General features: G+C 44.9%; 1 protein-coding gene across 2 annotated transcripts; it reads right to left on the bottom strand.

The window, feature by feature from the left end:
- Positions 1 to 24: 24 nt before the first annotated feature.
- Positions 25 to 15,189, bottom strand: LOC115201147 (poly [ADP-ribose] polymerase tankyrase-2). Of its 2 annotated transcripts, XM_029764483.1 has the most exons (26): positions 14,464 to 15,189; positions 13,833 to 14,057; positions 13,465 to 13,560; positions 13,201 to 13,237; positions 13,019 to 13,094; positions 12,732 to 12,826; positions 12,535 to 12,601; positions 12,184 to 12,370; positions 11,854 to 11,975; positions 11,590 to 11,681; positions 11,300 to 11,378; positions 10,445 to 10,616; positions 10,232 to 10,311; positions 9,949 to 10,094; positions 9,631 to 9,796; positions 9,173 to 9,392; positions 5,717 to 5,826; positions 4,359 to 4,547; positions 3,214 to 3,558; positions 2,910 to 3,030; positions 2,671 to 2,768; positions 2,490 to 2,564; positions 2,162 to 2,267; positions 1,783 to 1,969; positions 1,402 to 1,558; positions 25 to 1,176 (listed from the first exon to the last, which is right to left on the bottom strand). In XM_029764483.1, exons 1-26 carry the CDS (start codon positions 14,747 to 14,749, stop codon positions 1,114 to 1,116), a joined length of 3,597 nt encoding a protein of 1,198 aa, XP_029620343.1. In that variant the 5' UTR covers positions 14,750 to 15,189; the 3' UTR covers positions 25 to 1,113. The 2 variants fall into 2 exon arrangements, with proteins under 2 accessions (XP_029620343.1, XP_029620344.1); XM_029764484.1 differs by lacking the exon at positions 4,359 to 4,547 and having other exon boundaries at positions 14,464 to 15,187.
- Between the last annotated feature and the right edge of the window lie 11,486 nt (positions 15,190 to 26,675).

The following is a 26,675-nucleotide window of genomic DNA, read 5'->3' on the forward strand; positions in this document are numbered from 1 at the left end:
CTACAAACAACTTACAACCAAGGATTCACAAATAGCTCATTTATTTTGATGTGGCTGTTTGTGTGGCGATTATTCCCACCCAGATCCAGCCACGACACATCCAATTAGCACTAAGCAAACACTGTTCAAAACATGACGTACAACTCTTAACGAGAGTTAATCAGACAGGAATATCATGCAAAAGGAACAAAGTGCTGCGAGAACACGCAACCACAGCATATTAGTGTAAATTAACTTCACGTTATTTCAAATGACAGACACGGTTCTCACAGCGCATTCAAACACTGACAGGGGGAAATTGACAAACTACATGTTTTGTTTTCTCTGCATAGTCTCGTCACCCTTGTGTGTTGTGTAAAACAAACAGCTTTCAAAGCAAGACAGACTTTGTAGAGGGGCAATTTATGACAATTTAGGAGTCCTCAAATTTGAAGACTTTGCTACGGCCACCATTACTGAATGAAAGGACACCGATCCTGATCTTTTAACTGTCACTATGTAGACCAAACAATACACCTTCTAACAGGATAATGATCTAAAATTGTGTCCAGCTCCTGATTTACAATACTGGATAAATAAGCCATTAGGCAATAGGCACCAATGGAAGAAAACAGACTGAAACAGGGAGTGACCACCTAGGCTTGTCCAATAAACATTCGTTTTCCATTCCACAACTATTGAAACATTTTGCTACGATGTGCCCTAATAAATATGACCTAGACATCCCCACAAGGCAGACTTTGAAAACACAGATTTTGACTGCTGGTTGATGGAATACATATTCTATAGGTCATTCATTTACAATAACTTGGGCATAAAAATGTAAATAAATTAACACGCTAGTACAAAAAAATATATACAATGTCTCCAGAAAATAACTACTATAACACAGAAGTTTTTTTGAATTACAGTTAGACTTTAACCAGTTGTAGTTGTCCTACACAGCATTTGTTAGAATGGCTACAGATGGAAGTGCTTAAAATGGAGAAGAAAAAAAATTATCCGTTTGTGCATGCATTTAGTAAAGCTGTCGCTGCGACGAACATAACAGAAACAGGCTGAGATGTTCTTCTGTACAGTTAACCTGTTGTTCTTCCCTCCTCCGTTCCACTTCTATCCATCCACAGAGGCATCGGGCTTTAATATCTGATAGGTGATCAAATACTCCGGATAGGCCTAGAGTAAATGACACAGGTTGACACAGGTGTCAGATGAAGTTCATTTGAACAGCTTGGTAGTCCTAAGGGCATGCTACCATACAATTAACACATTAGATCCAAGAGGAGCAGTATTTTCAAATGGAATGTAAGGCTGATGACAAAGAATGACAATCCGGTGACTTCAGTAGTTAGTGTCAAAATGAAAGTCACACACTAATGCCAAAGCCACTAGTTACCGTACCTGCTCTCCTCTGTAGATGACATACTCTGCCAGTGACAGTCCGTTGACACTTGGCCTCCCTGTGACAGAGTGATGTCCTGGAGGGGAGTGGGCCATCTTCATGGCACTGAACTGCAGGAAGGACTTGCCCAGGGTCACCCTGCAGAACAGCAGGTGCCTGAAGACGCATAGAACCCATCACAGACATCATGCCACCTCCATTCCAATCCAATCCACTTGATACACTCGAGCCATTCTTTCTTAACGTTGTGAAAGTCTCATCGGCGTGTTATTAGCGCCCAGCTATGGCTTGGTTAAGTTGTACTGTGGTGACTTAGACCTCAGCTTTGATATGGTTTACTGTGGTAGAGAAACATCAAAAGGACTGGATGGCTGGTTTACCTTTGGCACACGTAGCAGGACCTGTCTTTGTGCAGAGGGCAGCCTGTACCGCCTCCTATCCCGTAGACGTACTGGTTACTCTTAGACGAGTTCTCGGCAAAGTAGATGCCTGCTCCGAACATGCCGCCTATGTAAGCATGCCTCTCATCGAAACCCTTGTGGATGATGGCGTTCACAAACGGCGAACCTGTTGGGTCAAGAGCAGAATGAATGCTGGAATGAGCACTTGTAAATAGGATTTCTGAGTGTCTAAAACACATGCACACAGAAAAAAAGATCAACCTTGGACACAACATGACCCAAGTGGTTTCTGGAGTGTCATGGATGATGGGTTCTCATTGGAATGTGGGCTGTGCTATTCTGTATATTATTCTCTTACCGTGGAACAACATCCGTTCATTGGAGTGATTGTGATTCTCCTCGGAGACCTCCTTCCTTCGATGGGTGTACCTCTCCCAAAGCTTCTTGTTACACACTTTCTGGATCTGCAGATCAAGAGGGGAAAATAGTGAATTAACAATGCTTTTCTCTCAAAGCAGGGATAAGAGAATACATTCCAATCATGGTTAATAAAGTTGTAATAACATGAATAGAATATGCAGTTGAATAATGCCTTCCATTAACTAGACTTCCATTAACTAGATTAAACTGGACAGAATAAAGCAGAGCTTGTTTTCCTAATGTGGATAGAAACCAGCCCACTGTACCTTAACAATGTTGTATCTGTTGAAAACCCCTCCAGCAAGGCCTCCATCTCTGTGCTCTCTGATCGTGCTCTGCAACTGTTCAAAAGCAAGACTCAAAGTCGAGTCAACATTTTCTAATTTACAACAAGATATGATCAATAAGATGTAAGACTTTGACAGCGAGTCATCGTGTCGGTTGTACCTCCTCCTCCACCAACTGAAACTCCTTGTCGTCCGACACCAGATCTATTAGTATGGTCCCACTGTTCGCCGTGTTCAGCGTAAGGTACTGGTTCAAACCTGCATCACAGGAACGTGAACTTCTTTTACTATTGCAGTAGTTCAAAACTTCATTCAGGATGTGAACTTCAATCGAAGCCCACTGCCCTTTCATACATGAAGATCAAGTAAAAATCGAAATCTTGGATGGTTGCAACGTACTTTGAGGTCCGCTAATGAGTCTCTCTACTCCTTTGATAATCTTGTGTCTGTGTCCGTAGGCATTGATACCGATCTCTTTCAGCTCCTTGTGTCCCATCTCTACCAGGACATCCAGAGTGATCTTCAAAAAGGGAAAACTGTGAACTTTAAATAATGTCAGCTCTCACCTTCAGCATCTTAAGTAATGCTTCATAGGCCTATTGTGGAACATCAGATGCTGAAGACATCCTTGAAGCTTTTTATATAAAATACGTTTATCTATGTTGTCAGACATAAGCCAGCTGCGTTTTGGGGTTCACCTTACCTGCTCTCTTTCAAAGATCTCTAGTAGGTGTTCCAGTCCAAGGTTGTTGAGGAACTGTCTGATACTCAGATCCACACCTGGAACCTCCTTATTGTCCGTGCCCACAGCCCCAGAGGGCCCCAGGAGAGCGGGTAGCTCAGGGAAGGCCGTGCAGGTGGAGGCAGTGGCCTGGTTGTCTAGACTGTTGCTGGAGGCCAAGGTGGACAGGGGTGTGGAGCTGGCTGAGAGGCTGGGGGGGACCACCACCCCTACAGGGGAAGACATACTGATTACCTGCGGTTTATAGCAACCGGGCAGGGCTGAAGGTGGCATGGCCGCTGTCAACAAGGCACGAACATCATCCACCTGTAGAAAGAAAAGAAAGAAAGAAAGAAAGAAAGAAAGAAAGAAAGAAAGAAAGAAAGAAAGAAAGAAAGAAAGAAAGAAAGAAAGAAAGAAAGAAAGAAAGAAAGAAAGAAAAGAAAGAAAGAAAGAAAGAAAGGAGAAAGAGGCATTGTCACTAATTTACCAAGTCGTGGAGGAGAAATTAAGAATGACACAAAATATTGACGACTCAATCACAGCACAACCATGCAGAGGAACACGATTAGACTGTATTAGCGAATGTTGCCAACACATCAATAACCCATAAGAGCATAGCAAGTATGAATAAGGCTACATGCTCCTATGTGAGCAAACCCTTGACATGCATACAGTACATTCAAGTCATTTAGCAATGTGTGATGAGAGCGAGAACTTTCCAGGCATTTCATTGCCAGAGACAGAGACAGGTCCTCTCTTCTATTTAGAAAGAGGTCATGTCACCCAGTGGTTGCTGGTGAAGGTCAGGCCATGTGAGAGTGTAGAAACAAGCATTGAGAGACATTGAATCTCCTCAACAACAGCGAAACTCTGGAAAGAATTCCAAACAGACTATGTAGGTGATGTTTAACATGCTGTTAACACGAATCACAAGCACAATATACAATGTCAGGGTGTTGTTGTGATTTGAGGGATTTCATGTATCCAAGAGCAGCAGACATGACAAACGGGTGAGTGTGGTGGCTGTGAGGATGACAGATTATGGTACCCCTTCCCACACACTCCCGTGTTGGGGAGAGGTTGTCAGCTCGGAGACAGGATAGCGAGTGTGTGTGGACGGATACCGTGACGAGGTCCAGCGGTGATTGGCCTTCCTGGTTGCGGAGGGCGGGGTCGGCCCCGTGAGCCAATAGCAGGGCACACAGCTGGGTCCTCCCTTTCTGCGCTGCCTCGTGCAGTGGGGTGAACGCCCACTTATCTGTGGCGTTCACGCATGCGTCGTACTTGATGAGCAAAGCAGCCACATCCACATGCTGCAAATGAGAACACATTGGACTCCACTTGGCTCTTGGTTCGTGTCTTGTAACTTTCTCTCGTTCTTTTGGTCAACTTGCATCTCAGACTCAGACATAGGACTTCTACTGGGCAAGACATTTACAAGTAAATTCACCCTTTCTCTTGGTTGAGATGGTAACCCAACCAACACAGGTTTAAGAAACAAAGCAAACAAAAGGGGGAGAAACATCTATAGAGAGAGAAAGGGTTACGAATATTGGTTTAAAGAAAAATCGCAACACCCTATAGTAAACAAACCAGATGGCACCATTTTCTTGTTTTTTTTATTTACGGAAAACCAGGGCCACACTCCAACACTCAGGCATAATTCACAAACGAAGCATGTTTGTTTAGTGAGTCCGCCAGATCAGAGGCAGTAGGTGAATTGGACCATTTTCCTGTCATGCTAGCCATTCAAAATGTAACGAGTACTTTTGAGTGTCATGGAAAATCTATGGAGTAAAAAGTACATTCTTTTCTTCAGGAATGTAGTGAAGTAAAAGTAGCATTTGTCCAAATATCAATAGTAAACCAAAGTAGATACCCCAAAAAATGACTTAAGTAGTACTTTAAAGTATTTACACCACTGCTTATTTGAGATGATCCAATCTGTGTGTGGAGTTAGAGCAAGCACCAGGCGGTCGGGGAGGACTGTGGTGGTGATGAGCTCCTCGTTTCTCAAGGGTCTGATCAAAGCAATCTACTGTCCTTTTGTTTCCAACAGTGTTTTGTGTCATAGAGACATGAGTGCTAATCATTTGGCCAGCATACATACTTCACCCCTCGCCTCATCACTGAAACCAATTCATGATTACATTCTTTTTAAAAGGAGCTTGTTTTAAAGGCCGCAGAAGATGCCTTTTTTTTATTCAAAGGTATGCTTAATCTCTGAAACCTATTCATGGTTACATTTTTAAAGAAGCCTTTGACAAGGAACTTGGTGAGTGTTTGGTATGCCAAGTACGAGGCACTGACTCTTTCATTAAAAACAAAAACCTAGGCACATCAATCAAGCCTCTAGACATCCTGTTTACTTTTGTGTCTCTGAAGAATCATACCGTACAGGTAGTAGGAAGACTCAAGGGACACCTTTAGAGTGTGATTGTGCTGTGAGTGTGTACAGTAGATTAGGGTAGCTGGGACTCACCCCGTAGGAGGCAGCGTTGTGCAGGGGGATGAGCCCTCCCTTGTCCTGGGAGTTTACCTCCGCTCCATGCTGAAGCAGGTACTCTGCTACCTCCAGGTTGTTGTAGCCAGCTGACAAAATAGACACATAATTAGTTTCATCAGAAACTGCAATTATCTGAAAATGTTGTTCTCCTAAATCCGTAGTCCCATCCTGATGGTCTGCTGGCTTTTCAGGCGTTAATGATAAGTTAGTTGAATCAATCAAATTCAGGAGAGTTGGCCAGACTTGAATGCAACGTTTTAACTAATTGCCTTGAACACAGCTCCCTAGTAACTGAAAAAGCACCAGCTGCCAAACAGCCTCCATTCCCGTTTGCAACACTATGGCTACGGTCCAAACACTTAAAAGACACACCCTATCCCCTCAGCCCTCAAATTAAGTGGACACTTCTGATGACGTATCATGACGTCTGACGATTGTACACTTGCAGGGCGAGGGGCGAGGGAGGGAGGAATGATTTTTAAATGGACCACACTTGGCCGTTAATTCGTCACTCGTTCGTCCCACGATGATTGTGATTTCAGCCACCGGTAGCTTGTGGGTGCTTTATATGCGCTACAGTCAATTCTGAGTGCATGTCTACTTATATTAACTATATAATTATTAATATACGCCTACCGATAGCTAGCAAATTAATTCGCTAACTAACATTAGCCTGCCTAGCTGGAACTTCTGAAGAAGGAAAATGTTTATCTATAATTTCCCAAAAACATATTTACTTTTTACGAGACGTATTTGTGATGTCATGTGCATTAGTAGCACAATTTCTAACTTACAGTTGAAGTCGGAAGTTTACATACACCTTAGCCAAATACATTTAAACTCAGTTTTTCACAATTCCTGACATTTAAATCCTAGTAAAAATTCCCTTTCTTAGGTCAGTTAGGATCACCACTTTATTTTAAGAATGTGAAATGTCAGAATAATAGTAGAGAGAATTATTTATTTCAGCTTGTATTTCTTTCCTCACATTCCCAGTGGGTCAGAAGTTTACATACACTCAATTAGTATTTGGTAGCATTGCCTTTAAATTGTTTAACTTGGGTCAAACATTTTGGGTTGCCTTCCACAAGCTTCCCACAATAAGTTGGGTGAATTTTGGCCCATTCCTCCTGACAGACCTGGTGTAACTGAGTCAGGTATGTATGCCTCCATGCTCGCACATGCTTTTTCAGTTCTTCCCACAAATTTTATATAGGATTGCGGTCAGGGCTTTGTGATGGCCACTCCAATACCTTGACTTTGTTGTCCTTAAGCCATTTTGGCACAACTTTGGAAGTATGCTTGGGGTCATTGTCCACTTGGAAGACCCATTTGCGACCAAGCTTTAACTTCCTGACTGATGTCTTGAGATGTTGCTTCAATATATCCACATAACTTTCCTGCCTCATGATGCCATCTATTTTGTGAAGTGCACCAGTCCCTCCTGCAGCAATGCACCCCCACAATATGATGCTGCCACCCCCGTGCTTCACGGTTGGGATGGTGTTCTTCGGCTTGCAAGCGTCCCTCTTTTTCCTCCAAATATAACGATGGTCATTGTGGCCAAACCAGAGGACATTTCTCCAAAAAGTACAATCTTTGTCCCCATGTGCAGTTGCAAACCGTAGTCTGGCTTTTTTATGGTGGTTTTGGAGCAGTGGCTTTTAGGTTATGTTGAAATAGGACTCGTTTTAATGTGGATATAGATACTTTTGTACCTGTTTCCCCCAGCATCTTCACAAGGTCCTTTGCTGTTGTTCTGGGATTGATTTGCACTTTCACACCAAAGTAAGTTCATCTCTAGGAGACAGAAAGTGTCTCCTTCCTGAGCGGTATGACGGCTGCGTGGTCCCATGGTGTTTATACTTGCATACTATTGTTTGTACAGATGAACGTGGTACCTTCAGGCATTTGGAAATTGCTCCCAATGATGAATCCGACTTGTGGAGGTCTACAATTTTTTTCTGAGGTCTTGGCTGATTTCTTTTGATTTTCCCATGATGTCAAGCAAAGAGGCACTGAGTTTGAAGGTAGGCCTTGAAATACATCCACAGGTACACCTCCAATTGATTCAAATGATGGCAATTAGCCTATCAGAAGCTTCTAAAGCCATGGAACAGTCAACTTAGTGTATGTACACTTCTGACCCACTGGAACTGTGTTACAGTGAATTATAAGTGAAATAATCTGTCTGTAAACAATTGTTGGAAAATGACTTGTGTCATGCACAAAGTAGATGTCCTAACCGACTTGCCAAAACTATAATTTGTTAACAAGAAATGTGTGGAGTGGTTGAAAAATGAGTTTTAATGATTCCAACCTAAGTGTATGTAAACTTCCGACTTCAACTGTATTTGCATTAGTTTTTACTTGTATGTTGACTTCTCCATTGATGTTGTTTTTACGTTTTCGCAGATTTTTCTTAGCAGATGTACAATCGTCGCAAATCGAGGGCGTGTCTTTTAAGGCTGTGGTTCAAACACTTAAAAGACACACCATCGTCCTCGCCTTATGCCCTTGGGGGAATCCCCGTCGCCATCTTGGAGGGCGGTCCAAATGATTAGCCAAGAAAGGGAAGTTTGCAACGTAAGCCCCTCCGCCCTCGATTTTAGTCGGCTTTCCGAGTGTACAATTATGTTCACTCCAAGGCCTGAAACTCCCTATAATTCAATTCACGGCGATTGTACATCCGCTAAGAAAAGTCAGCAAAAACTTAAAAACAACATCAATGGAGAAGTCAACATACAAGTGTAAGTAAAAACGAATGCAAATAAGTTATAAATTGTGCTACTAATGCACATGACGGCACAAACACGTCTCGTAAAAAGTTTTTGTTTGGTTATCTTTTGGAAATTGAAGAAATAAAACATTTCACTTCTTCAGAAGTTCCAGCTAGGCAGGCTAACGTTAGTTAGCTAATTAATTTGCTAGCTATCATACAGTAGGCATATGTTAATAATTATATATTTATTATAAGTTAGACATGTACTCATAATTGACTGTAGCGCATATAAAGCACCCACAAGCTACCGGTGGCTGAAAACACAATCATCTCGGGATGAACGAGTGACGATTTTCCGGCCAAGGGTGGTCCATTTAAAAATCATTCCTTCTTCCCTCGCCCTGCAAGTGAGCGAGGGAAGAACAGCAGCCCAACTTCCACGGCCTGATGAGGTCTACCTGGGACTCCAAGCCAAACTCTACCGAGTCCAACCCCCTGGATCCTTCATCTGCAGCCCTCGGCTTCACCCGGTCCATTCTCATTCCCCTCCCGGATCCTCATTCTGACATCCATTACATTTCTCAATAAATATTCTAAACCCTTAAACTTGTGACTGTTGGGTTGGAACAACGGCTTGTACATCCTGAAGCTCTCAATGACTAGGGTTCAAGATCACTGTCCTTACAGAAAGCTCCAGTGCGCTGACTGACCTGCCAGGTGTAGCAGTGTAGAGTGCCGTCCCTGTGCGTCTCTACAGTTAACATTATCAGGGCTGCAGAGCTTCTCGACCCGGGCCAGACAGCCCTTCTTGGCTGCGTCCAGCAGGGCAGCGTCTCCTCTTAGCAGGTCCTGCATGTCAGTGTCCCCGTCCTTCACCAGGTCCAGTGGAGTGCTCCCATCTCGGTTCTTCTTGGTTGGGTCTGCACCGTGCTGGGAGGGGAGCGATAGGACTGTGTGTTTAGATAATCTGTGCTAGAACTGAAAAGCTCTATAGAATGTGTTCTACTGCACAGGATTAGGATGCATCTGGTCTCTCGAAATTCAAACGGAATTGTTTTCAGGGTAAGTGATGACTCTAAATCATTCAAATCCAAGTGGCACTGTAGATGGTCCAACACAGTTGAAAATAGACTAGCACTAATCTGTAAGAGGGAAACAAACTACTTACCTGCAGCAGCAGTTTGCAGATCTCGTATTTGCCCTTGGCGGCAGCCTCGTGCAGAGGGGTAAACTTCCACAGGTCAGCTATGTTGACCACAGCCCCGTGGATGACCAGCAATTCAGCCACCTCATAGTGACCGTAGGAGCAGGCGTTGTGTAGGGGAACCAGGCCACTGCAGAGGACAGAGCGAGACGGACACACATTACCCTTCTGAGCGACGAGTCTGACTCAGGCCCATTGGAGAATAGGTAGAGCCTTGCGTTTTTCCTGACCAAATGACCTGACCGGGAAAAGCTCCTGGCCTAAGTCAGGACCTGTGCTCACCCTTTGTCTTTGGCATGGACGTCAGCCCCATGCAGTAGAAGGTACTCCACCACAGACACACGGTTATACCCCGCCGCAAAGTGGAGCGGGGTGGATTGACGGCCCTCTACATCCCTACAGTTCACATTCTGCATGGTGCACAGCTTCTGCAAACACAAAGACAGCAGACATGTTACCACGAAGACTACTGTTACCATTTGAAATAAATAACTTGTAATATGAGTGTTACAACAATAGGCCATTGGTTGGTCAGATTATGCCAAAATGTATTGGAGACAGTTACTTTAACAATCTCCAAATCTCCAGACTTGGAGGCTTCTAGCAACTGCCAGTCAACATCAGAGTTTCCAATCAGAGATCCCTCTGAAAGACATAAGCAAGGCATTTACTGACACTTGAAACGGGACCAAATATTTCAACCCAGAATGATCGTCACAAACCAGGTTCCTGTCTGTTTGTGTAACATGTAACATACTCCTAGCTGTTTCCAGCCTACCATGCAGTATCTCCCGCACACTCTCATTGCCCATTTGGGATGGAGAGAAACCTTGTAGAGACATGGCGAGGGGGTCGCAGCCTGCTTTCAGCAGCAGACGGCAGGTCTGGAGGTGGCCACAGTGGGCCGCACGGTGCAGAGCTGTCTGGCCCAGGTTGTCCAGGGCATTGACCTATAGGGAGATAATAGTAATTCATTTATTTGATAGGGACAGATACAATCAAATATTGACACTTCGTATTATCAAGAATCACATGCATTGCACCGAGGGCTCTAAAGTGTGACCATTTTGGTTGCATATGCTCCTAGATATTTCCTGTGTCGACCTGACATTTTATTTTGGGAGCACCAGTGTGACCAGGAAAAAAAAAAGCCCAGATAATAACTGTTGTAAAGATAGGCTTCCGCTGTGCAGTTGTCTCAGTGCCTGACCAAGAAGTGACTTTTTAGAGCCTGTTCATAAACCATGTCGCGGGTCGTTGCAAAACCACTCACAGGTATTTGTTTACACCTTGTTCAGTCATGTTACCTCATTAGCTAGCTAACAGCCCAGTATATTTCAACATTTGGAGGCACAGAAAAAAAGGAAAAGGCATAGCTTCTTTAGAAGATCAATGATCGTAGCATGAATGACTGATCTCTTGCTTAATTTCAATCAATACAAAAATATAGTCCTAGATTTTATTTTCTGCTCCTAACTTTAGTTAGGAGCACTAAGGATTTGTTTTTACATTTAGAGCCCTGATGCACCATTACCACACACACACACACGCTGAATCATAGGCCATTAAGCAAATACACACGTTGGCTTGATCTTTATGCTATTAATAACACTATGATAACACCTGAACTTACCTTTGCCTCATGTTTCACCAACACCTCGATTATGTCGTTGTGTGACTTTTCAGAAGCCAGGTGCAAGGGGGTCAGGAAGCTTAGACAAATCACATCACAAACAAGTTAAAGTGGCTGTAATTTCTTTTCCTATGGGTTGCACAATGGAAAAACCGTCAGCCTTTAGTTCAGAGTCTTATCAGAGCATTCAGACTCATTTATATCTGTCATATCAACAATGGTAAGAGTAAAGTGACTGGTAATTGCTTGTGGGATAAGGGTTACTGACTGACACACTTTGCACCACTCACTCTTTAGTCTTCTCATTTACGTTGGCCCCTTTCCTCAGCAGTAACTCGCACACTTGTTTTCTCTTGGGATAGGGAGATGTCGCTGCACAGTGCTGTTAAACACATATCTTAGATCTTAAAACACTGCTTAGACGAAAGGCGAGCACAGAGTGACCCAGAAACTTAAAACAATATATGGGATACTAGCATTTAAATTCATTGACGGTATAATCTGCAGCAACACTATCTGTAATACGTTGGCGACTCCGTAGTGAGGTGTCTTACCAGTGCGGTTTCATGGGTAAGGGGATGCTTGAAGGCGATGGTCTCCAGTGACAGGTGCTTCTTTAGGCGGGGCAGGTCAGCTTCACGTGCTGCCTGGAGCAAGGCATGACCTCTGAACTCATCTGTCACAGACACAAGAGGTCAGCTGAGAGAGGGGTTCAACTATTGCATAGGGAGAACAGGGCTCATTATCAAGGTGTTGCCCCTTGCCTAAAATCATTTGTTTCATTAAGTTTTATTAGAGAATAGTAGGCGACCTCTAAGCAAAAAAAAACAAGGTTCATAAAGAACAGGAACAATGAAAAAGAGGGGAAAATATACATGGCTTACAGGCCAGGCGTTCTTTGAGCTGCGGTGTGGGTGACAGGTCAATGGCGCTCTGGTTGTGGCAGTTTAGGAAAGTGGGGTCGGCTCCGTTGCTGACTAGCAGGGAGCACACGTCCACCCTATTCTTAGAGGCGGCTTCGTGCAGGGGGGTGAACTGCCACAGGTCCATGGCATTCACACAGGCGCCCTGCTGCATTACCAAGGGAGGGGCGATGGAGAGACAGGGGTCAAACAAGACTTGTACAATGAGCATTTGAATGTTCAATGGGCCTCTGGGTTAAGAAAAGTACATTTTATATACAGGGACACAAGAATGCATAAGCTACATACAGGAAGAATGTGTTTCAGACAAACCTTTACTAAAATGTCAGTGACTTCGTAATGTCCATAGGAACAGGCATTATGAAGAGGCACCAGATCACTGAAACGTCAGAGAGAGTCATCCGTCAGAGAAATTGCTCGCACGGTATTGGAAAGACATACAATGCCTTCCCTGCAGCGTACGATACTGATTCAACGAGGATGACGAAAGGACAGAGACCAGGTCGTACCCTTTGTCTTTCGCATGGACGTCAGCCCCGTGCTTTAACAGCAGCTGCACTGTCTTCACACGGTTGTAGCCAGCAGCCAGATGCAGAGGGGAGGACTGAAAGACGCACCACAAAGGACCATTTGAAATGGATTTGTTTGTTTGTCCAGACTGACACGCTCTTTGTTAGTAACACGTTTTGGGCACGACTATCTGTCTTTTACCTCATTTTAATGCATTTGGAATTTTAGAGAGGTGATGGAAAAATGTGGTCTGTTCATGAATAGTTCAGGAGAGCATGTGAATTACCTTCCGACCGTCACTGGCGTGACAGTTCACATTCAATGGTGTTAGCAGGGCCATCAACTTGTCTTCATTCCCACTCCTATGAAAGCATCACATGTATTAGAACATTTAGAGCACAGTAACGGTCACAGTTGATTACGAGGCATCTGAACGGTGGTCATTTAAAAATCTGAGATATACTCCACCTTGCACTTTCCAGCAGGTCATCTTTTCTATGTTCACCTGTGATTAGGAAAGTGTGGAAACATATTAGCACATGTATTCCAAGATAACTTTTGTTCTTCCCTGTTTTGATTCATTCAACTACGTGTTCTGTCACTCTTGGTTCCCAGAGGAACAGTTTTATTCTGTTCCCATGCCCAAAAATAGATGCAAGGAGCGCAAACTAACTCAATCATGCAATTTGGTGCTTCTAAAGTGCTTGTGAGGGACATGTTCCTCCCACTCACCGGTCAGCACTGCTTTAGTGGACGCTTCAGCCAGGTCCAGCGCTGTCCTCCCATCCGTGTTACGAATCGTTGGCTCTGCTCCGTGTTGCAGGAGCACTACAACACCAAATTCACCCATATCAGCATTTACAATATATCAACAAATAGCTTATGTTCTACACCGACAACATGGAGAGGGCACACCAAAGTTGCCATACTTGGCTTTTACAAAAGCGGTCCTTAAAGCACATGACAGACTGTATCTATGACTGATTCTTCTGGAGATGTGACCATGATACTTGAAGCCATGAGAGAACAGTCACTGTGCTTAAACTACGCATATTTTCCCAAGGGGCCAGCCTCACAGGGTGGCCAGAATCCAACTGTACCTATGCAGACGTCGCTCTTCCCCTTTATGGCGGCCTCGTGGAGGGGTGTGTAACTCCAGTTGTCCCTGGAGTTGGCATCAGCCCCATGGCGCAGGAGCAGGTTGACCACCTCAGAATGGCCGAAGGAGCAGGCGTTGTGGAGAGATACGAGCCCTCCCTCATCCCGGGCATGCACGTTGGCTCCATTTTGTAGTAGGTAGTCCACCACATCCCTGCGGCCAAATCCTGAATAAGAGAGATGGTGTGGATTTATAGGTGCACCTGGTCCACAGAGAGGCATGAACAGACCTACTTAGTGGTTATGCTTTGATTCATTTTCGTAATTGGAAAATGACTGTTACTGCTTATTAATAAATGCATTGATACATCAAATAGCAGGTGTAATATAACATAAGATAATACAATAGTAAATCCTCAAAATAAGTCCTTTATGAATCAACTTGATACTAGGGAATGTATTGTGGACGCACATTGTACAGACGCCTTTGTGTCTGGATTATTCTGTTACAATAAACTATTAACTGTACAGCGTGTCTTGTTACATTGTCTGCTATATTTGTTGCGTTTGCAGGGTGAAACATTGTAGCGAGATGTTTCCTGCGCCTAGCAACATGGTATCAACTGTTCTTACCAGCGGCGAAATGCAGCGGGGTGGATTTTCTGCCGGCGGTGTCTCTACTGTTTACATTCTCCGGTCTGACAAGCCTCCTCACGCGCTCCACATCTCCGTTTCTGCAGGCCTCGAAGATCTCCCTGTTAGGCTCGCCGGACCTGGGTGTATCTACTCCCGGGGAGACACCACCCAAGCCCAATACCCTTGAACACTGTCGGGTGGACATAAATGGTGTGGTATTTTCGTAAATGTAGAGCTTGGGATTTGTGTTTGCAGACCCCCAAAACCGTGCCACCGAGGCCATGAAAAAGGAAGAGTTTCTGCGAATTTATCGCATAATCGTTACAAAACATGAAAACGCGATGAATTCCGTGACATCGACAATAAATATGACTGTCAGAGTCAAATCCTTCCTGGCAACGAGAACATCAGTGCGCTGTCAAATAAGCATCCCATACCCAGTCCACATTAAAATCAGCCTGTAGGCTGCGGCTTGAAGCTTCTATCATGTTGCAGATACGTCATCTACCAAAATATCGATTCATACCGAACCCCATTAGAATTGCACAAAGCAATACATTAATTATGTAATATTGAAAGCCTCACAAAGGGTGGTTGTACGCCCAAAATAACAGAACTGCTATTCTGCTTGCAGCACTGACGATGACGTCGCTTTCCTATGGTAATGAGGAAACCTTCAAAATTAAATCCTGGATTTCAAAACATTGCAAGGTGGATAACCAATTCAAAATATATTATTATATGTTAATCAATGACGATTTTTATTGCGCTTATAAGCAAATGCAAGAAGGAATTTATGGAGAATTAAAAATAAAATCAAAAGTTGTTCACATTATTTTAAGACCATATTGAAAAATAGAATGTTCAGAGTGGTATGTTGACAATTGTGGGCTTAAATTGAAAAAAAAGTATTATTTGTGCCAATGTAAAAGTGGTGTTGGGAGTACTCAGTAGGGTCTGTAGAATCTATATATGGTGTAATTTTATGGGGCACTAAATAATACGGAGTGTTGCAGTTCTAATTACGTTGGTAACCAGTTTATAATAGCAATAAGGCACCTCAGGGGTTTGAGGTATATGGCCAGTATACCATGGCTAAAGGCTGTATCCAGGCACTCCGCATTGCATTGTGCTAAGAACAGCACTTAGCCGTTGTATATTGGCCATATACCGCACCCCCTCATGTAGTATTGCTTAATTATACCATGGGATTTTTGAATACTTATTTCTGATTGGCTTGATGGGCATTCTAGAGCGTGCATGATTTCCCTATAATGCACTGTATTTGCACGGCACAATTCAATGGATATAGTTCATTCTTACATGTTCTATGTTTGAGCTGCTTTTGAAAGCAAAAGTTGAATTGAAAACATTATTGGCATTGTTGAATTCGATTTTCATAATGGCAAGCTAGGACTGATGGTTTTGTTAGCTGCTTGTTTGGTTACCATGGCAACTACTGTAGCTCTCTCGTAAACTTGCTATAGCTAGCTACTTCAGTGGATGTTGAACACATTTCTACATAAGGGATAATCAACGAGGGGCTATGAGTTATATGGAAAATAATGAACGACGTGGAAGGTGTGTTCCCCCACTCTAGTGGAGTGTACTGTACCTGACCTTCCAAGGAGTTGCATTATTTTCCAGAGAACACTGAGTTGATTATCCCTTTTATACCATGGTAATAATTTAACACATTTGCCACTAGAAATGTGTTAATTTGCCAGTAGAAATGTGTACAATGGGTGGGTCTAATCCTGAATGCTAATTGGTTAAAATCGAATTCCAGCCGGTGTCTATTCCACAAGTTACCACCGGCTAAATCTATGACGTTAAAATGCCTATTTCCTCTGTTCCATCTGACTGCTATGGGGGAAAATTACAAACTTTGTTATGCACATGCGCTGTATTAGCCTTAACCTGTACATTTCCACTGTCTGTTTCTCTCAAGTAAGAAGAAGACAGTGTTTTTCCTCTTTTGTTTCTGAGTAACTTAGTCACACGGCCAAAAGACAAAGGGCCATCTGAGAGTGACCAGTTTTTTGGTCCATACTGTTCTTCTAGTATCTTTCAAGGACACAGCTGTGTAGAGATATGAAGAGAACAAAGGCCAGCTTGAGCAGCAGCGACAATTCTATTAGCAGAAAGGAGTAACAAAACTGGCGTTATCACTTGTTTGTACGCTATCTTCCCACCATGATCTCACACACCTGCTAATCTGCCACGTAGACAAAGGTTATAAAAGCTGAGACCCAACTCTTGTTCGTTGGGCTATTAACACTGCACTGTAGAGTGGATTGTTAACTGCTCAAGATTGACAAATCTGATAATAAAAAGTTGTTGTGTTGAAGAATCTGCAGAATCTCTTCCTTTTGATTAGAATTTCCACAACACTGCGCAATCCACTGTCTCATCAGCCCAGCCAGGCAATTTATAAACTTGATCTCCACTATAAAAAAAACTATAAAAATCTATACATTATCTCACAAACATTTAGTTTTCAACAGCGGAGATTTGTATAAACCTTACGGTCTATCTCTCCGACATTTGCAACATTGTTTCAATATTCAAATTCGATCTCCAGCTATCACATACTGTAGTAATGAGCTTGTCGAGTCTGGATGAGACAGACAGGCAGGCAGGCAGCTTTTCCCAGCCAGTCGAAATCATGAATCAGCATAATTTTTAAGGATATATATACAAAGAACTTTTAATAAAAAACAGGTAAAACGAAACAAAGTGCTGTCACGCCTGCACCCGCTCCCCCTCCCAGCACCAGGCTTCCCAGCATTATGCACTCCTGCCACCATCAGTACGGACACCTGCCTCAATCACCCCGCTTATTACCTCCCTTATATTTGTCAGTTCCCCATCTCTGTTCCCCGCTGCTGCATTAATGTCCGTATGTCTTTGTATACCGGTGTGCTGACGCTGTTCCTGCCCTGTTACCTGTCTGATCCTCATTAAATGTTCAACTCCCCTCTCCAGCGTCGGTCCTATCAAGTGCAGCTAGTTTGCTGTCTTTCCAGCTTCAGTTCGATGAGATTGTGTTAGTTGTGTTGTTGGCTAGCTCCGCTGAACAACAGTATCCTGACGAGAGAGCACATTTTCTATGCCAGACGAAATCGTGCATCATTAGCTCATTGTTATGGATGTATCCAAATAAATGTCACAAAAAAACAGCGTAAACAAATGCAAATGCAGCTACTTCGCTGTTATTCTGGCTTCACTGTTTGACGTGACTGTAAAATAGCCGTAGTTGGCTGGCTAGCTAGCAAGCAAGGGATAAGAATGTTGCCAGTCAGTATGGCAATGGGACATTTAGAAAAAACAACTGGGTCGCATCCATAGATACAGAACAAAAAGACTGAACGACTGGATCTCGTTTCTGGCAACCGAACCGATAGAACAAATGACGAGCCGGCTTGGGTAGCAACCCTAGATTTGTTAAGGGAATATGTCTTGTGGAAGGATGAAATAGTATGAATAAATTAACCAAAATACAGTTTTTTATGAAAATATGTTTATCATTATTTGAATATGTTGGTAACCTGTTGTATAAAAGTGATAATGCCCTTGAAGCTGGTGTTTGAAGGATATACTGGAATGGTTTGCAGGCCCTCGACTTGATCTCGGGCCAAATAACACCATGCCGATATATCCTCCAAACACCGGCTTCTTGGACATGATCACTTAAGTGTTGAAGGACTTTTACTACACCCATTCCATAGGCTACAATGCAAATAACTGTACAGAGCATTCGGAAAGTATTCAGACCCCTTCCCTTTTTCCACATTTTGTTACTTATAACCTTATTCTAAAATGGATTACTTTTTTTTTCTCATCAATCTACACACAATACCCCACAATGACAAAGCGAAAACAGTATATATATTTTTTTTTTGTGCAAATTCATAAAAAATATAAAACATAAATACCTTATTTACATAAGTATTCAAACCCTTTGCTATGAGACTTGACATTGAGCTCAGGTGCATCCTGTTTCCATTGATCATCCTTGAGATGTATCTACATCTTGTTTGGAGTCCACCTGTAGTAAATTCAATTGATTGGACATGATTTGGAAAGGCACAAACCTGTCTATATAAGGTCCCACAGTTGACAGTGCATGTCAGAGCAAAAACCAAGCCATGAGGTCAAAATAATTGTCAGTAGAGCTCCGAGACAGGATTGGGTCGGGGCACAGATCTTGGGAAGGGTAAAAACTATTTCTGCAGCATTGAAGGTCCCTATGAATACAGTGGCCTGTACCACCAGGACTGTCATGTGTGTGCGTACTGGTAGCGAAGTCAGGTGCAGGGGAGCAGAGATTTGTGAACAGGCACCCACTTTATTGAGGCAAAAGTGCAAAACGAGCAAAACAGTCACATGAATTATGTTTAACAATAAACATCTTCGTGAAATACCACGGAAAAAACGAACCAGTCTGGCGCGTCAACAAATAACACGTAACACAAACAGTCTTTCACAAAGACATGATGGGGAACAGAGGAATAAATACATGTAGATTGATTGGGGAATGAAAACCAGGTGTGCAGGGAACAAGAACGCCGCCCGAACAAGGAGAGGAGCCGACTTCGGAAGTTGTGACAAGGAATCTCCCTAGAGCTGGCCGCCCGGCCAAACTGAGAAATCGGGGGAGAAGGGCCTTGGTCAGGCATGTGACCAAGAACCTGATGGTCACTCTGACAGAGCTCCAGAGTGCCTCTGTAGAGATGGGAGAAACTTCCAGAAGGACAACCATCTCTACAGCACTCCACCAATCAGGCCTTTATGGTAGAGTTGCCAGACGGAAGCCATTCCTCAGTAAAGGCACATGACAGCCCGCTTGGAGTTTGCCAAAAGGCACCTAAAGGACTCTCAGACCATGAGAAAGATTCTCTGATCTGATGAAACCAAGATTGAACTCTTTGGCCTGAATGCCAAGCGTCACGTCTGGAGGAAAACAGGCGCAATCCCTATGTGATGCATGGTGGTGGCAGCATCATGATGTTTTTCAGCGGCGGGGACTGGGAGACTAGTCAGGATCGAGGAAAAGATGAACGGAGCAAAGTACAGAGAGATCCTTGATGAAAACCTGCTCCAGAGCGCCCAGGACCTCAGACTGGGGGTGAAGGTTCCCCTTCCAACAAGACAACGACTCTAAGCACACAGCTAAGACAACGCAGGAGTTGCTTCAGGACAAGTCTCTGATTGTCCTTGTGGGGCCCGCCAGAGCCCAGATTTGAACCCGATCGAACATCTCTGGAGAGACCTGAAAAAATCTGTGCAGCGACACTCCCTATCCAACCTGACAGAGCTTGAGAGGATCTGTGGAGAAGAATAGGAGAAACTCTGTTGTGGAAATTACCACTAAGGACTCCAAGTCAAAGTTAGATGAACAAATCTTTATTATCACGTCCGAAGAGGTTACAACACACTTAATACTCAAAGTACAAGTCTGTCAGAAGCTCTGAAAGAGTGCTTCCTTTTCAGTACTCTTTATACACATGCACAAACTAGGCATCTCTGCTCTCAGGGTGCAATGGGTTCCCGAGTGGCGCAGCGGTCTAAGGGATTGCATCTTAGTGTTAGAGGTGTCAATACAGACATCCTGGTTTGATCCCAGGCTGTATCACAACTGGCTGTGATTGGGAGTCCCATAGGGCGGCGTACAATTGGCCCTGCGTCATCCCGGATTGGCCGGTGTAGGCCATCATTGTAAATCAGAATTTGTTCTTAACTGACTTGCCTAGTTAAATAAAAAAATAATGACCTTGCAAACATAGTTTCTAAGCATTGGGCCAAAGTAACAATGTGTTCCCTTTCTGTTCTCCTTCTATCAGTTCCCTCCCTGAGAGCAAAGTCACAGAACATCCTAACACAATAATCAAGAAACAACACTCCACAGGTAGTCACGCATTTTCAGAGACAGAGGTCACAAACATTTCCACTACACTCCCTCCTTTTATCACTATATGTGATAAAAAAAACAACAGCTTAATATATTCAGTCTATCAACAGGAGTGTATTTAGTAAATACTGATTCTTACATACAATAGGCATAACAATAGGTAAAAATCCATCTTCATATTTGATCATTTTTCCATTATCCTTTCCATTATAAGGTTGATGTGGTTTAACAACCTAACTTAAAACCTCCAGGTACTTAATCAAACCATGGATACTAAGTCATTCTTGCATATTATCATCCATTGAAGGTGGAAAGGGGAGTTCCTGGAGAGACATCAAGTTATCAGTATAACCTTCTTTAGTAGCATTGAACATGATAGCCTTGATGGCCTTACAACAAGAAAGCAAAATGATCAAAAACATTAAACAAGTACTTCCTTGCACAAGTACCCCCTTGACCAGCCAATAAGTAGTCAAGTGCCTCCCTGTTTTGCAGGGTCCTCTTGCGGAGTGCTTTTACTTCTTCATTCAGAGCAACCAATGCTTCTCTAGTAGCATTTTCCTTTTTATCAGAGCCCTCAACCGAACCCTCAATTCTCTTTCAGTGTTTCCAAGCACTCTCATGGCCGGCACCACCAACCCCAACAGTACACATCCCTCCCCAATTAGGTGATAAACTCCTTTCAGTGCGATAGACTTATTGTAGACAGAAATTGTATAACTCACATTTCCTGGTGCTTGTAGTACAGAATCATGTATTACAAGAGAGCAGTTATTGCTACCATTAACCAACATAGTACAGTTACAAACATTTTCACCCAAAATGGTTACTTCCATTTCCTCTAATACACTAGGGGGCTACCAGGGATCCTACTATAAGGATGGGTGAGTCACTGCAATTGTTTGTCTAGGATTTACAAGGCTGACTAACATTGTATATCGCAAAATAAGTCATGGGGTCAAGATTCTTTGGGGGGGAATTGGCAAGCTTGGGGGGGCGCCCGAGCGCTGGGACAGCATGGCTCCTACCCCAGCCTCGGACGCGTCCACCTCCACTATGAAGGGCAAAGAGGGGTCCGGGTGCGCCAGCACTGGGGCGTCGGTGAACAAAACCTTCAGACGACTAAAGGCCCTGTCCGCCTCCACGGACCACTGCAACCGCACCGGGCCCCCCTTCAACAATGAGGTAATGGGAGCCGCCACCTGCCCAAAGCCCCGGATAAACCTCCGGTAGTAATTGGCAAATCCCAAAAACCGCTGCACTTCCTTCACCGTGGTGGGAGTCGGCCAATTACGCACGGCTGAGACGCGGTCACATTCCATCACTACCCCTGATGAGGAAATGCGATACCCCAAGAAAGAGACGGCTGGTTTGGAAAACTCACATTTCTCAGCCTTGACGTATAGGTCATGCTCCACCAGTCGCCCAAGCACTTTACGCACCAGAGACACATGCTCGGCGCGTGTAGCGGAGTAGACCAGAATGTCATCGATGTACACCACTACACCCTGACCGAGCAGGTCCCGGAGAATCTCGTCCACAAAGGATTGAAAGACTGCGGGAGCATTCTTTAACCCATACGGCATGACGAGGTACTCATAATGGCCCGATGTGGTACTAAATGCAGTTTTCCACTCGTCCCCTCCTCGGATACGCACCAGATTATATGCGCTCCTGAGATCCAATTTCGTGAAGAAGCGCGCCCCGTGAAATGACTCCATCGCCGAGGCGATGAGAGGTAGTGGGTAACTGAAACCCACTGTGATGGCATTTAGACCTCTATAGTCAATGCACGGGCGCAGACCTCCCTCCTTCTTCTTCACGAAAAAGAAGCTCGAGGAGACGGGTGAGTGAGATGGCCGAATGTATCCCTGCCTCAAGGATTCAGTGACGTATGTCTCCATAGCCGCTGTCTCCTCCTGAGACAGGGGATAAACGTGACTACGAGGAAGGGCAGCGCCCACCTGGAGGTTTATCGCACAGTCTCCTCGTCGATGAGGTGGTAATTGGGTCGCCTTCGTTTTACTGAAGGCGATAGCCAAATCGGCATACTCTGAGGGAATGCGCACGGTGGAGACTTGGTCTGGACTCTCCACCGTAGTCGCACCGATGGAAACTCCTATGCACCTGCCCGAGCACTCATTTGACCACCCCTTAAGAGCCCTCTGTCCCCACGAAATCTTAGGGTTGTGAGTGGCTAGCCAGGGAATCCCTAGAACCACTGGAAACGCTGGGGAATCGATGAGGAAAAGACTAATCCGCTCCTCATGACCCCCCTTATTACCATGACCAGAGGTACAGTGACCTCCCTGACCAGCCCTGACCCTAGTGGTCGACTGTCTAGGGCGTGCACGGGGAAGGGTTGGTCCAACTGGACCAGGGGAATCCCTAACTTAGCCGCGACCCCACGGTCCATAAAACTCCCTGCTGCGCCTGAATCGACTAGCGCCTTAAACCGGGAGTGAGGGGAGAAACAAGGAAAAGACACTGACACATACATGTGACGTACAGGGGGCTCTGGGTGAGGCTGGTGCTGACTCACCTGAGGTGTCAAAGGAGCGCTCTGCCTGCCGTCTGGACTCCTAGGGGAGTCTCCCCAGCACCGGTCCACAGTGTGCCCTCTGCAACCACATGAGGTGCAGGAGCGACCTCCCCCTCCAGTCTTCCTGGCTGCTGCCCCCCCTATCTCCATAGGCGTGGGAGCAGGAGGGCTGGAGGGTGGAATGAGCAGGGCCCGGGTCGGACGTCCGCGAGCGGCCAGCAGATTGTCCAGTCGGATGGACAGATCCACCAGTTGGTCCAGTGTGTGGGTCGTGTCCCGACAGGCTAATTCCCGGCGGACGTCCTCCCTCAAACTACAACGGTAGTGATCTATAAGGGCCCTCTCATTCCACCCTGCTCCCGCGGCCAGGGTCCGGAACTCGAGAGCGAAATCCTGAGCGCTCCTCGTCTCCTGCCTCAGGTGAAACAGCCGCTCACCCGCCGCTCTCCCCTCCGGGGGATGATCGAATACTGCCCGAAAGCGGCGGGTGAACTCTGGGTAGTTGTCCCTGGCTGAGTCCGGACTGTCCCACACGGCGTTTGCCCATTCCAGGGCCTTACCCGTGAGACAGGAGACGAGGATGCTGACGCTCTCCTCCCCCGAGGGAGGAGGACGAACGGTCGCCAGGTATAACTCCAACTGGAGTAAGAAGCCCTTACACCCAGCGGCCGTTCCATCGTACTCCCTGGGGGGAGCGAGTTTCACCCCACTGGTACTGGGGGCTGTGGGTGCTGGAGGGGGCGCAGGCTGTTGGACTGCCGCGTTCGGGGGGCCGAGAGCGCGTCGGTCCCAGCTCTCCAGGCGCGCCAACACCTGATCCATGGCGTTCCCCAGCCAGGTGGAGCAGGGTAGAGTGTTGGTCCACGGTTTCCTCCATGGACATGGCTGGCGCTGAAGCTCCTGCTGACTCCATTTAAGTTTTGGTACGTGATTTCTGTCACGGGCTGGCTCGAGGAACAACAGGAGAGGTAGAGTCAGGCGCAGGAGACAGAGAGAGTTCGTGACCACACTTCTTTATTGGAAGCACTGTACGTGGTCGACAAGGTATAGGGGCGCAGCCCTGAACGATTCTGCGGTGGTGTACACAAATAAAACAAACCACTGGCAGAAGGGAAAAATTCAGTACACGTTCTTTACGAACACAAAACTCGGACAAGCAACACAATCACGTACAACCACATACATCCTACGCTAACCTAAATAACCCCCCCTTACTAATGACTAACCCAAAACAGGTGCGTGCCTACCTAGACCTAACCAAACGAAAGTGAAACAAAAAGGGATCGATGGCAGCTAGTAGGCCGGCGACGACGACCGCCGAGCTCCGCCCGGCCGAGGAGGGGCGCCACCATCCGTCACTGTCGTGACACAGGAATTTGTCTGCAGTGCGAGACGTGAATCCAGGTGTCCCTCTCAGCTACCTTTACCGCAGTCGGGGTGGTCAGCAAAACCTGATATGGTCCTCTCCACAGAGGATCCTTCCAGCTCTTCCCTCTGTAGCCTTTTACCACCAAAAACTCTCCAGGGCACAGACAATGCTCAGTTCCTCCTGATAGGTTGGGCAGAGAAGCCTTCAACTGTGGGACGTGAGTCTTAAGAACATTGTTATGTGAGACACAGAATGCTACCATGTCTTCTTCCATTCCCTGCAACGTCAACCTGTTTTGAGGAAATGGCATGTTAGGTCGCCCTGTCAGCACCTCAATTGGAGCGAGACCAGTCACTTTGTGGGATTTCTCTCAGAATAGCCTTTACCACAGCTGCTGCTGTAGCTCTTCTTCAAGGAAAAGCTTCAATCCATTTTGAAAATATGTCAACAATCACCAACTCAATGAAGTCCATCATCAAATGCTTAAAGGGGCCCTCTGGCCTGGGATGGGACGCGGGGGATACTGAAATGCCGTGTCCAACATTATTAGTCATACCGATCACACATTTCTTACAAAAGATTTCAGCAAACACAGTAAATCCTACAGTACTCAAATATTTATTTACAAGATCCACCATCCCTCCACCATCCCTTTTGACACATGGTCTTGACTGGGTGGCCTGGGAGGAGGATGGGAAGTGGTCTTCATCAACAGCAACCTTTTGTGCCCCTTTCTGGGTTACTACTCAAACGATACCAAAGAAAGAACCGATTCCTACCGAAAGTATGATGGTCGTGTTTCCCAAGATAACTCAGTACCACGGCTGGGCGAAGTGCCAGAACAGCTCTGGGCTGTCTCCAAGACCGATATTGGGAAGAAGAGAGGTGCCATTCCGGTGAAAGTTGTTTCTTTGGTGAATGATACCGTGATATTTAACCACGGGGTGGCCAATCGTGTCTTCAATCAGCATTGTGAATCCTGTCAGTTGTAATAGGTAATAGGTTTTCAATATCGACACCTCTCTCCTCAAAATGATCTGTGAAGGCTTTTGCTACATCTTCTCCTTTAGTAGTACCATGTATGGGTTTGAGACAAAGCAGCTCCTCACGTACCCGCTCTGAGTCACAGTATCTTGCAACAACTGCCAGACGTGGAATGTCATTCCCATCCACACTCTCATCAAGAGCCACACTTTAAACGCTACAGTTTGCTGCTCCTTTACATTGTCAGTCATCTTAACGCACCTTTCAACAGTTCTGGCAGACGCAGGCATATCTTTTATCTTTGAAGTGATTGTCTTTGTTAGGCAATCCTTCAAATACTGCCTGTGAACTTCTGAGGAAAGCCTCCTTGATATTTTCCATGTTTAGCAATGCACTGTGCGACTGTATAGCTCCCATCTGTAGCTTGATCTTTGACTGCATGTTGATTTGTAAACACACTGATTTGCTTTTGATACCAGGACACGGCCCTCTTGATTCCTTCAGCCTCGTCCGCCCCATGCTTGAAGTTTTTCTCATGTCTTGTTTCAAAATAATGCCGTACACTTCATGTCTGACAAACAACAGTTTCACAATAGAGAACAACAGTAAAACAAATCAATACTCCTCTATCCAAGAGGCAATAAATGACTGAATATCTGCCTTATTTTCCTTTGCTGATTACATTTTGCGCCCTTAACTTTTTAAATAACAAAAGAAGGCTTGTCTGCTGCTAGCCATGTAAAAACAAATCCCTCATCTCCAGTACTGCCTTGGTTTTGAAGGGAGAGGTGGGTCGTCTTGTGTTGAGCTAATAATATGAAACTCCTGCAAAATCATGAAAGCCCATTGGCTAATCAGGATTGACATACCTTGGGAACTAAAACGTTGCGGTGAATACCAATGCAATTTCGAAACCAATGCATGCAATTTCAATTATTTTCTCCAGTTTATAACAAAAAATAAACTGGCAAACGTCCAGTCAAGGCTTAGCATGCCACGCAAAGGGGCTTGCAAAGTCACAGAACATCCTAACACAATAATCAGGAAACAACAGCTAGTAGCTAGTAGTCACACATTTGCAGAGACACAGAGGACACAAGAATGTCCACTACAACTCCCCAAATACAGGTGTGCCAAGCTTGTAGCGTCATACCCAAGAAGACTCAAGGCTGTAATCGCTGCCAAAGGTGCTTCAACAAAGTACTGAGTAAAAGGTCTGAATACTTATATAAATGTGCTATTTCCGGTTTTTTTGTATTAATGTGCAAACATTTCTAAAAACTTGTTTTTGCTTTGTCATTATGAGGTAATGTGTGTAGATTGATGAGGGAAAAAACATTTTAGAATAAGACTGTAATGTAACAAAATGTGGAAAAAGTGAAGGGGTCTGAATACTTTCC

Source organism: Salmo trutta, chromosome 10 (genome assembly GCF_901001165.1).
Source record: "Salmo trutta chromosome 10, fSalTru1.1, whole genome shotgun sequence".
Lineage (NCBI taxonomy): Eukaryota > Metazoa > Chordata > Actinopteri > Salmoniformes > Salmonidae > Salmo > Salmo trutta.